Here is a 13413-nt window from a genome sequence, read left to right as displayed (position 1 = left end):
AGTGGCAGTAGAGGAGCCTGGAGCTAGAAAAGCAGTAACACAGGGAAAAGTACTACCAACCCAGTTCACTTTTATCACTTACTGATAGGATATTATTTTCCAGCATCTGTCAGTCAAAATGAAACTGGAAGGGAAGGTCAAAGTCCAACTCCATTAACTCAATGCCTGTTACCTGTCCACAGGTGACAACTCTATTGAATAAACAGCAGATCCCATTTTAAGTCCCTGTAGTCTAATCCAATACCAAATTTAAAATATATACATTATAAAATGCATATACATGTCCCTTCCCTTCTTAAACAGAGAAGAAATTCAGATTTGATGCTTAAAACACTCCACATATTCCCATGAAAGAGCACAGTGAGGGGACAAAACCAACCTGCTAGCTCACAAAGGTTGAAAATTTAAACAAATAGATCAATAATTTTCTACCTGAAAAAATTACAAGTTCTCAAAACATAGAACTTTACTTTTGTAAGCCGCTCAAAGACAGTCTCAAGCTTCAAATTATGCCCTTGATTGCCTTCTTATAGATAATGAAGATATATACAGTCAGGACAGAAGCTTGCACTTGCTTTCATCATGCTGGGTGCCAGCTACAGAGCAACTCAGTCAATTAAATACAGGTGTCAACATGGCCATTCTTGATGTCTGAGAGCAAACTAATCAGCTGGACTCCAGCCTGCTGCAGAAGAAAAATACACATCTCCCACAGGTCCTGTTATGACATCTAGCTTTGTCCTAGGCTAAGACAAAGGCTTAGCCCTTGTCTAAGGCTGCCTTGGATTATCTGGAACACATAAAATAGTACTCAAGCTCTTTATTTGGCAGTTTAATCACTCAGATTGTTCCACTGGCCTCCATATATCAGCCCAAGTGAGTAACTCCCAAGAATAAAAAGCTGACTCTGTATTCAAGAATGTACAACACTGGAACCTGAAATGATTCACCTTTAGCTGTAGAGATTGGACTGCTACAAATCAATAACAAAAGCAGCAACAGAAAGCTGCAGATATCACCACCCAAGAGATTAAATATGAGTAGCTCTCTCCCAAGTTACAGGCTCCACTGTCATTCTCGTTTATGCAGAGAAGTAAAATATTATCAGAAATATATTTCTGCAAAGTTATTCACAACGGTGCTATCAGAGTCTATTCCATGTGTTCTCTGCCCTCAAGAAGCACACCAGAGCAATCTTTTATTTGCCAGGAATACCTGTGCTGACTCATGTAACCAGTTAAAAAGCCAATAGCAAAATGCCCACCTTAAGTGCATGGTTCTCTTTCTCTAGTCTCTAACATATCAACAACAGATGAAGTAGATTTTAGGCACAAGAGAACAACAAAACCAATTTTACATCAAACCATCTCCCCAGTTTGCTAATGAGAGCCGAAGAACAACACAGCAAGAAACTCATTCCTCAGTCAGATCTGTGCAAGGACTGAAGAAAAGCACTTACCGGGTCTTGGGATTTATCTTTGACATCGTAGACTGTGAGTTTTATTTTAGTTTCCTCATAGATGGGGTATTCCGGTGGGAAGGTCACACCAGTCAGAAACAGAGGATCTTTTGTACCCTGTGCAACATGAGTAAACACTCAGTAAGGACAGCTGAGCAATGTGAAGGATGTCACTGTGGAGGTACAGAAACCCACAAGGTGTCAGCTGTCTACAGCAGAGAGATGGGAACACCTCAGTTTTATTACCCAATCAAAGAGAAAAAACAAACAGCCTTAAAACTTTAGCAGGAAAACTAAAAACAAACAAGCAAAACCCAAACAAAACTACAAGAACTTCCTGGAAAGTTTTTTTAACCGGGAAGGATATGAAGTGCTTCAGAGGCAGAGCCTGCTATCACATTTTTAAACAGCTCAGCCAGTACCAGGTTCTGGAATACAACCTATAATAACCAAAAACCCTTTCTTACTCCCACAACACTGTTTGAAAGTACCAAAATTTAAATGAACTAAGGATTTAACACGCACACACATACAAAAAAGAGCAATCTTCATTAAGCCACAATACTAAGTGTATAGAAATGCTCAGTATTACATGAAGGATACTGATTTTGTGGAGAGGGGATTGAAATACTCCTCTTTAGGCAGTACTGCTATAAAATAAAATTCCTGTGCTTTGAAACATTACGATTACACTTAAAAGCTGTACACAGAAGTAACTATATCGTAGCTAAAGATGTACAATTAAATGAATAATACAAAACATTGTTTACAATTTCTTAATGTTTAATTACACCGAATTGCCAAAGATTACCAGGTGTGTATCCTTAAATTTTCCATTAAGTAATTAAAAAAAAAAAAGGCTTGTGCACAACAAAGGTAATTTATCTTATGGATTAACTTTCTGTGACCCTGCCTTGCCCTCCACGAAAGCTTGACTACAAAGCCAAGAACCTTGATAAAACAAATTCAGGAATTTATTGAGGTCTAGGACATTGTATTAGGAAATGCATCAACTTCTATTTAAGAAAATACATAGTTATCTATCCATCTTTTGCACAACATCATTCCAGACAGTCTGCAATGAGACATCCTGATCAGATACAAGATATTTGAATTAAGCAGTTTCAGGATGGTTGAGGGCTGGAACCATAATAATTTAATTAGTAGTTGGTTGAAAGTAATCACACGAAGACCTCATGAAATATTCTCATTGTATTTAAGAGTTAAAACAAGCCTCTGGTGAAATCATGTGTGTGTTTACAATGAGACTTTCCGGCTCTTAATGAATCTCCCCAGTAAGTTAAGCAAGTTACATCTACATTGCTCACCCTTCATTTTCTCTGAACCATTTTTGCTGTTTCTGACACCAATGCTTACAGGGCAAAGTGAGGACTAGCAAAGCAGCCTCAGACAACTTTAGTTGTAACGTATGATGCCAATTACTAATTCTTTCATGTAAAGTCACAGACATTACATATACACATTTCTTTCCCAAATTATAGATCTAGGGTAATATTTTTCAAATTGCAAAAGCATCAGCTTTTTAATGGAAAAAATAAAAAAAAAACAAATAGGATAATGTTTTTTGGAATGGTAAAAAGGACCATGTAATACACCTATGCTTTTCTGCATTCAAAAATACTTTCCAAACTCACTATACTCTTAATTAAGTTTTATTTTGCATTGCCTTGTCCCTTCATGAGAGCAACTATTCCCTGTTTCATTCTAAACCTGTGTCTGGAGAATTGGAATATTTTCCATGCCTCCACTTGGAACAACAGAGCTTTCATGAGAAGCCAAGTGAATTTCTGTTTATCCTGGTTAAATGCCAAGAACTACAGCACACTTCAGTATGCTTTACTAACTGCCAGGGTGTGCTTGTCTTACCTAAGGCTATGCACCAACTTGTTTTATTCCTAACTCACTTTCTAAGGAAGAAATGAGCAATCCAACAATCAGCATGTTAATTGAATAAGAAAGACTCTCACCTCCACGATTTCAGTGCTCGAATACCGCGTCGAAATGTGCTCTGCTGGATGCACCACTGAGACCTGGATAAACGTGCTCAGCTTTCGATCACGGGTAGCAGCCACTAGATCCTTGCATGCTGGAGACAGTGCAAAATAAAAATAAAATACTCAAAAGCAAACTCCAGGAAAATGCTGTCACAGACACAGGACAAAGCAGACCACGCTCCAGCTCCAGATTAAATCTCCAGAGACAAGTCCATTTAACAGAGGAAGTCCCTTGGAAGTAACCTACAGAAATAGGAAGTCACATGCCACAGAACTGAGCTGAGATCTCCTTTCCACTAAAAACATTTGCAGCTTCTGCAAAGCTCCCTGCCAGAGGCTCATCAGCCCCAGCCCACAAGTGTGCATGCGCACATGCTGCAATAGTAAGTAATTTTACATAAGTACTCATTTAATTTGCCCACAAAATCTCTTTTAGCAGCCCTATTGGATCTTCTCTTGTCTGACAATTTCCCCAGTTACACAACCTTTTCAAACACATTCTAAAACAGCTAATTGCTATCAGTGGTTAAGCTGGTTTATATAGTTTGTTACTACTTGTGAACTTAGAGCTAGTCATCAGGTATAAATCTACATACCTAAAAGCAGGCAGCAACAATCAATTCTTTTGTCATGGACTGGTATATAAATGAGAATTGCATTCTGCCTATATAGCATCATTCTTAAAACTCATTCTACCTCACAGAGAAATTGTGTTCTAATAATTCATTTTTATCCTGGACTCAGAGTCCCTTACCATGAGAACATTCTTTACACTTACACACCTTATGCCTTCAAAATGAAAGGGTAAAAGCACTGAAGAAAAAGAAGGAAGGAAGAAATAAATAAAGGCATCATCAGCTACTCCACAGAAGGGACACAGATTAATGAGCCATGCATTGAAATATAGATATATATTTTATATATATCTATATATATATATATGAATATACAGCAGTGAACACTGCTGTGGGATCTACCCAGTGCTTTCTGCAGGGCAATAAACTATCCTGGGCTCCCAGAAGCCTGAGGCAAGCAAAGACAAGACCATGGTCCAGAGAGGGTAATTGTCAAGAAAGAGCTGAGAGTATTTTCTATGAGCCTACATTGCCTACCAGGGGCTTCCTCAAGTGCAGCTGACCTTTACCTTTCCAAAAGGTGAGTCAGATTATCCTCACAGCAAGCAAGCTTGGTCTGATGAGAAAGCAATGCCAGAAAAGCTCTGATACATACAAAAGGCCAAGTCAGCTTGTTTTACACCTTTTTTTTTTTCCTTTGGGCTTGAACCTGCTGCTGGAGTAAATAAAAGGAAAACTAGCTGAAGCTTTTTTACCACTCTTTTATTACAGTTAAAAGAGGCAGGGAGACAATTAAATCTAACCTTCAGAGATTAAAGTTTTTGCTTTAGCCCAAATTGCCAATGAAATCTCCTGGTATATAGTTTCAAATTGACCCCTATTATAATTTGGAGGAAAAAGTGGGATAAGCATAAAAGTTTGTGCATGATGAAGTCTTTACGAAAGAGCTGATGTAACAGCACCAGGCTCAAACAGCGAGTTGCCAGCAAGTCTTTGCTGCTAAGACGCACTGCCTTATTAAAATGACTGAATACTAGCACTACTTGACATCATCTTAAAAATTACAGTAGACTTTGTGCAAAGCAGTCGTCAAAGCACAAAAGGCTCAGCAGACACCTTCTGACACTATTTGACTTTGTCCTCTCTAAAGCTGATCACAAGTATAGCAGATCACTGAGATTTCCAAATATAGCCAGTTCCCCCCACAGAACCTGATCTCATGCCACCATACAACCCTTAAATATTGCACTCTATAATCTTTTTAGAATGTAGCACAGTTTCAGAGGAATGGCAAGAGACCTCATGTTCACTACCAGAGGCTGGAACAGAGAGACAGTCCAATTTTTCACACCTACCACACAGGAAGGCTAGCCAGCTCACAATTCACTAGAATGCAACAAAAGTGAGAAAAACAAAGACACACAGAGACACCTAGGAAAAACAAAATCAGACCCCCAAAAAACCTTATCAGTGTCTCTGGTAGGAGCTCTGCAGCTGAACTCTTGGAAAAAGTACATGATGAATCTAGGCAAAACCCTCACAAATAATAATTTGATCCAGTTGAGTCTTGTCTCAAATACATTATCTAGATGTGACTAAATCTTTTAGCTGCCAAGAGCACAGGCTTTTATGCTACTGAGAAACCATTAACAATAGGAAGAAGATTTGCACTAAGTGGTCACCACCTTGCTGCTATCTGAACATAGGAGGCAATTTATTTCTGTGACAGTACTGCAATCCAGTCATTAGATTATTTTTCCTGTAAAAAGGTGGCCTAGCAGCATGATCTTGAATTTCATTGGACAGAGCTGACAGAAAAATAACTCATCTGCATATCTCCAGTAGGGAGGATCAGCATAAAGCATCAGAACTCTTCGGGAAACACTGGTGCAGAGGATAAATGAAATTAAATGAAACCTGCATCTTCTTTGATGACAGTGTTATTTATCTCTACTGTGACACTGGACTAGTGTTGTTCACCACTCTCCTTTCAGTCAGAGAGGATATTCAATAAAGTTATCCCAGTAAAGAACACAGAAGTTGCCAGTTTGAGCCACAGTACATCACTTCCCTTCAAAACAGCCCAAATTAAAAGTTTAACAAAACAAAAGGACTGCTTTTAAGCTGATGCCAAAGAATAGAAGCTTGTTATATCCTGTTCACAGCCTGGCAAGCTCCACAGCCCCATGCTGCATTATCGCCCTTTGAACAATTTTACTATCAGCACTTTAGGTCTTCAAAGAAACAAAGTGGGCAAAGTGAAACATTACACAGTTAGGAAAGTATGCTATATATTTAAACAAGTTTGTTAGGTATTATAGGCATGCCCCTCAAAGAGAAACTGATAAAAACACAAGCATAAAAGGCATTCTGAGGCTGTTTCCTGAACTGCAAATGTAGCACCGTGAGAGCAGGTAACAACATCAACTCACTTTCCACCATAACCTATCCCCAAGCAGACCACAGGTTATGTTATTTCTCAATGCTTCAGAATGTCTGAATTAACCCTGGAAAAATTCATCGACAAAACACAGTGAAATGAAGCACCAGCTTGTACTTACATGCCAAAAGTATATGAATCTACTCATTGTGACTGTTGACTCAGAGTGTAAAAGCCTGAGTCATCCATTCCCCTGGTGAGCAAACCTCTGCTGAGCCTATCAGCGTACAAGGAATGTTTAAGGAAGAACTGCATTAAGAATAATTTATGCTTTAATATCAACAAAGAAAAAAAGTTAAGATAGCAGGAAGAAACAAATCCTCTACTGATATTTCACTGTTCTCTGTGCTGCACTGACATGATGGCTGTGCCCTCTGCCCTTCTGTGTGTGCGCCTACACAAAGAAGTGAAAGACTGGTTACTGTTTCCTCATGGGACCTTGGAGGATTTTTGAAAAATGTTATTTCTATATTAGAAGAGAGTACAGAGAGAAAAACTAAAAAAAACCTATTAGTATATAACAGTAAGAAGAAAGGAAACAAACAAAACACAAAATAGAAATAGCCTGGAAATTCACCATCTACCTTCCCTGAAACTGTAACGCTTCTGACCAGGCATTTTGCACTCTCTGCTCCAAGCACAAAGCCCACTGGAGCAAAAAAGAATTAGTCTGGCAGAGAAACAGAGAGATGCAGCATCTCCCAGAAATGGAAAAGATACCCAGTAGCCAGAACAAACAACACGGGCAGCGGGAATGAAAGACATTTCCAGCTCAGAGTTGTTTGGGAAATGAGCCAAGAAGGATATCAAAAATTGGGAAATGGCATTGAAACAGAATAGTTTATTTTTGCTAGTGAGGAAAAATACAGTACACTGGTGAATGTCTTCTCATACTCTGGATTCACACAATGCATGTATCAGCCTATATCACAGTGTGCAAGGTAGCTCTTTCTTTAACCAGGGACAAACACCATTTCCCATATTCACAGCTTCATTTCTTCCCATATTCCAAACCAAAACAGATTCCAGGGGCTGGCTAGGAACAGGAATTCACAACACAGCCCTGTTGTCTCCAGGGTATGCTATTTTGTACGCTGTCCAAACATCAGAAAATTAGTAGCATCTGATGGCTAGGGGCATGGGAAAAGCCTGTGCCTCACATGCACATATATATGTGAAGGTAATGTTCAAATTGTTACTCATTCATCGACAGTGCAGAAGCATTATTATCCCAGAGCAACTTAGTTTATAAACAATAATGTACAGTCTGTCTTGATAAACTAATCAGTAAGGTGTAGCTATTCCTTAGTGGGCAAACGGACCTGTTAGAGAAGGGAATGCCAGACTTGGCAATTTGCAATGTGGACTCCCAGAATAATTCACCATGCAGGACTAAATGGATGTGGCCACAAACATTATAATGCCCATGCTATCACAAAATGAGAGCACAGTTACACAGCCATGCAACAGGTATGCATTAGGAGGGACACCTTTTAATTGTAGTGACCAAAATAGATGCTCAGACTCAGGTGAACTCTATAATGAAAAGAAACTCAGGGCAACAGAAAACTACATTGGAGCATATATATAAATAAGTAAAGATCCATTGATTTTTACCCATGGGGACATTCAAGATCACTGTTCCTGTCTCTGGGGGTGAGAGACTTCTATAAAAATAATATATCTGCTCTCCAGAACATACAGCTGGTTGCCAAAGTAACCTAGTTATATTTTCAAGGAAAGGTACATACATAAAACAATTAGTATCCTTCAGGGAGGTATGTAACAAACAGCAGGAAGGAGAAAGACGACAGGGAAGTCTTACCAAATTAATCTTTAAAAAAAAAATAATCTCAAAGACATCCCTACAAGTATAGGTTTTGGGGGAATAAACCCCCACAAGCACAAAACAATATTAACAGTATTTACCATAAATAATCTATCTGTATGCTGTCCAGAAAAACCTCAGTCATTAGCCACTTAATTTGCAGCTAAAAGAACATGATTATCTATGAGTCACTGAAGTAAGATACACATGAATGCTGCTAGGGAGAAATGCTGTACGCTGGTAAGGGATCATGCCCATGAGTGGAGATGCCAGCTGCACTCATCATCTCATTTGCCGATGAAGCGATTAATGTAGTTAGAATTACCAGGGTGCAAACCAGAGGTGATCTTTTTCAGACTAAGGTTAGAATTACCAGGGTGCAAACCAGAGGTGATCTCTTTCAGACTAAGGTTAGAATTACCAGGGTGCAAACCAAAGGTGATCTCTTTCAGACCAAGGTTAGAATTACCAGGGTGCAAAGCAGAGGTGATCTCTCTCAGACTAAGGCCTGTGTGAGTGTGGGGGTGTATCTGCAAAGGAGGTTTGATCCCAGCCCAGGTGGTGGAGTCTCACTGCCAGACTGGTGCTTGGACTGAGAAGTTTCCTTAGCAATGCACAGGCTTAATTTGTAACTTTTCATCCCCCATTGCCAGCAAAGGGGTTTCAATTCTTCTGCCATGCTAGAACAGGCCTATTTCCTCTTCAGCTTTGCTATTTAGCATGGACAGCCCCATACACTTAGGGTTTTAAGCATGATAGATGCAAGAGGCTCAGGAAACAGGCTGACTGGATCAACACAGCTCTCAGGCATCATCTCTGCACTGCAGGATGGAAGGCGTGCTTATAAGTGTTCAGCACCCATCCAGTGCTATTCACATTTGTTGTGCATTGATCTGCTGCTAACGTCAGACAATCAGTTCCTGCACATCCACAATCTTCATCCAGCTTTATTTACAGTTGTGGAGAACTGAGTTCCGTCATCTTCATGCTCTAGGCTTCAGCTACACAACAGCAACATGAGGAGAACTTAGAGCTTGGCTTAGAAAAGCTCCTCAAGTAATGAAACAAACTGGTTTTAATCAAAATTTTTAAACTTCTGTAATTTTTGAAAATGCGTCTGAGAATACACATCTGCTTATCGCTTTCAAGTAATTGCAAAAAGATATTTTTTCCCAAAAAGATTTCCTTACTAAGCACATTGTGACTCTAATAGCACAGCAAACTTTCTAAAAGATGCAGCAGACTTGTGACAGCAAGGCAGATCTCTTGCTGTTTGCTATAGGTTTTCAATTACTCTCTTTCCTTCTGTTCAAAACTATTCTACGCAAGGCACCACCTCCTAATGACATTTAGGCTCTTATCTTCAGTTTTCTAGTGAGAGAAATTAAGAAAGAAGGGGGCAGGGGCTTGAACCCTTACAAAAACTTGCTATACATTACTACTCCAAAATACATCCATATCAAAATAAAATTTGATACTGCAATTCCAAGACTGCAATTTATTTTGGGGTTGTTGCTATTTCAGAACACCACCAAAGGGTTTGAATCTTCATGGAAACAGAGCTAAATACCATTTTCTCCTTCACCTTCTCCTAATATTGTCGTATCAAGTATCTAATGACAAAGTAATCTTGCTGTAGTTTCTCTCACAGATTTCTAGCTATCCAAAAAAGAGAGTGGTTACAAGTTAAAGTACCAAATGAAGAATCAGAAGATCTGCACATGGTAAGCAAAATTCCATTTTTCTGTGAACTATTACCTTCTTCATACCATAAGCTTATACTGGTAATCACTTCATCTGAAATAAGATGATGAGTGCAGCTGGCATCTCAACAAAAATCAATAAGAACCTATAACAATTTATTTCAGATTTTATTTAAAATATATATTCTTCTGTTTGCTAACATTTTACATCTCTTTGGAAATAAACTAAATGTAAAAAAATACATCAGCAACACCACAAGAAAATGAAAAGAAACAAAAGTGCCAAGTCTCAAAGTTTTCAGTCTGCCACATCTGTTTTTATTACAACCATACACACTGCTTCCTTTGACAGGAGCATTTTTTCACTGCCATACCAGTTGTTAGGCGTAGTATTACGTGGACTTGATCCTCAGCCTGCAGTATTGACTGACTGCAGAGACAGCATTCTTTTCTAACATGTAAAGAAAATTCAGCTGTTGCTTAGCCTGGCTCCAAACCCACGTCATCATATGTATCTTCACAAGATACGCTTGGTGAGGAAAGCAGCTCCCCTCACAAAACATAACTACACCTAAGACATGCTGCAGGCTTAGATGCTGCATTAAGAACTCTGTGTAAAACTCTCTGGAGACAGCTCTGTAATTAATTGTCAGCAAATTGATGTGTGGCCACAGCCCTGATACCTATGAGACTCTGCTGGTTAATAAAACTATTAATTCCTTCTTTCAGTAAAAATGCTACATATTAAAGGTAATCAAATGAAGATGCCAGGACATGAAGCAGTAGGGAGCTATATTAACAACAGTAACTCACAAAATAAAAGACACACAATAATAAAAGCAAACTATAGGTCTACTCTCTTACTGAACAGCCTTACAATTCATCTGTGTGAGAACAGCTGTGTTCCTTCCTGTCACTGTGCCAAGTAAGGGGACAAGAAAGTCATGTAGTTTCAACTTCATAAGATTCAAACAAAATCCCCAAAAATAAAATAATCAAAAACCCCCACCAAAACCACCTCCTTAACATACCCTGAGGGAAGACAGCAGGAATGTTTGAGCCCTATAGTATTCTCCATGTGTAGTGCTCAAAAGAGGTAAAATATGGCCTTTAAAAAAAAGTAGGTAGCCTATTATTTACCTGTATGTTTGTAATTTTCTTTTTTCATTTTAACCCCTCACTCTGCTGGATTGCTAAATGTCAGGCTGGTTCACAGTTGTTCTCATTGCATAGTGTCTGATGTTGAAAATGACCAGTGAGATAGCCTAAAAAGATTATCTTCTACAGAAAACACAATGCAAACCACTGACTAATCTCTCCAGTATACCAGAGGTGACCTTTCAGCAAAACAAAACCCACACATCTCAAAGGAAAGGAGACGAAAATGTACTTCAAAGACAAGGCAAAGAAGAGTAAGACACGCTTTTAATCAAAGGAGAAAATAGATTTCTGCAATCCGGAACAGTCACTTTTAGTCCAGTAGTGATTAAATTTGCTGGTAGGAAAATGCTTGATAAATGCTAAATAATCTGCATTCAAGCTGTAGTTAAAAGGAGATGTTCCAGCATAAGGAAGACTTGCTTGAAAAGACAGAAATTCTGGATTAATACCTAAATTAGAAGTCCAAATAAAAGACAATGATTAACTCCTCAGAGGATTTTGAGGCAGTCATTCTGACCAATAATTCAGATTGCTTTAATACGGCAACATAACAAAGTAGAACTTCACAAGGAATTTTATAAAATGCAATATGGGTTTTTTTCCCATAAATGACAGAGTCCAGAAATAATAAGACCTCAGAGGTCAAGGATCATGTCAGAAGACGAGCTTCAAGAAATCCATCTCCCACAAACATCCTGCATTTGTTTACTTGTGTATTTTGGAGGAATAACCTTTACTCCTAAACTTCTCCAAAAAATGTACCTCAGCCATGAAAACTCTGGTGGTACAGACCAACACCCTTCTAAAAATACAGGGTAAAAAACACCATAGTGACTGCAGCTGTTGTCACTGCCTAGATGTTATTTCAAAGTAACATTTTTAAATGCAAATACATTTTTTTGTGTAGTTTCTTCAATATCAAAACCAAGATAATTTCCTCCCCAAGACACTGGCTCATAATTATTACTCTAAATTTACAACTCTGCCGTTTGCATTTTGAAGATTTTAAAGGGGAGACATTCATGATTTTTGCAAAGGAGTAAGACCCAAACCAGAAAATTTAATCCTTGTACTATAAATACACACTAATTTCCAGCAGAAGTTTCTTCAAGGGTGAACAATGGCTATTTACGTGCAACAATAATATATTTGAAACTGCCTTGATTTTGATATGCTGACACATGTAAAGACATAGCCGGCTTCTTCAGAGATAAAATTTTAAATTATTTTCATTCATTTGTACAAAGAAATAATAAGTTAGGATTAAGAGGACACAAAAAAAAATGATAAAAACAACAACAATCACCCAAAACCAACAACAACCAAAAAAACCCCCAAAAACTTTTATTTGTCTCTTCAGAGATAGCCCTTGGTAGATTACAGATGTGAATCTTGAATTACCTAGGTATTGCAGCTCTTCATCTCAAAGCTAAGAACAGTGCTAGTCCACTTCACTTTTTAAAGCAGATAATTCAGAATTCTACAAACAATCCTCAGCTTCTCAGGTATGAGGAATTCTCATCTTTAAGAAATGCTAACACCAAATTCTTCTTAACTCATCACAATGAAATTTGACACACCTTCAATCTCTCAGAAATCAATCTTAAAAGCAAGAGAATTCCAGATTGAAGTTTTAGCTTGTTTTGAACATTGGAACAAGACTGAAGTAAATTTTTAAAATGCTTCTTTATAACACAGCAGTTTTATATTCCACATAATAGGCAAAAACCACTCTGAAAATATGGCTGATAATAATAACTGAAGTGTCCATAACTGGACTAGAAAAATTATTTGCCACAGCAGGCAAGGATGAAACAATGAAGAAAAGCATTCTTAAGCTTTTGTTTGTTTTCAGCAAAGCACCTCAGGTCAGTCTGCCAGTCATGCTGCATGGCCTGCTGTGTGGGATTTTGCACTGCTGCTGCATTTAGGAGAATTTCAGCATTTTCAGGGCCTGCAGAAGAACCTGATTCTTGAGTCAAATCTCACCACAGACCATGCATTTCAAAATTTCCAAAAATAAGTACATTTATAACTAATGTGTTCAAAAGGAGCAGATTACTTTAGCCTTCCATTAATTCAATGTTTTTCTATTTATGTAACTTCTGTTTCCACATATGAGGATTAAAAACAAGTCCACTGGGAAATGTCTTACAACATGAAAGTATTACCACAATTATTTGTACAGGCACATTCAGAGGTGTATTTAACAACTGCCACTTGAAACACAAA

At 38.3% G+C, this 13413-nt stretch overlaps 1 protein-coding gene across 22 annotated transcripts in view; it reads right to left on the bottom strand.

Moving 5' to 3' along the window:
• Positions 1-13413, bottom strand: part of INPP4B (inositol polyphosphate-4-phosphatase type II B) — a 263711-nt gene that overhangs the window by 159916 nt on the left and 90382 nt on the right. For all 22 annotated transcript variants that reach the window (XM_064711309.1, XM_064711308.1, XM_064711307.1 and 19 more), the window contains 2 exons: positions 3448-3566; positions 1460-1576 (listed from right to left, as the gene is read on the bottom strand). In XM_064711309.1, the coding sequence (XP_064567379.1) occupies positions 1460-1576; positions 3448-3566 (236 nt within the window). The remainder of the gene's footprint in view (positions 1-1459; positions 1577-3447; positions 3567-13413) is intronic.

The sequence above is a fragment of the Zonotrichia leucophrys genome, chromosome 4 (assembly GCF_028769735.1).
Source record: "Zonotrichia leucophrys gambelii isolate GWCS_2022_RI chromosome 4, RI_Zleu_2.0, whole genome shotgun sequence".
In the NCBI taxonomy this organism is placed as follows: domain Eukaryota; kingdom Metazoa; phylum Chordata; class Aves; order Passeriformes; family Passerellidae; genus Zonotrichia; species Zonotrichia leucophrys.
The sequence above is the reverse complement of the archived record's forward strand: the minus strand, read 5'-3'. Positions and strand labels throughout refer to the sequence as shown.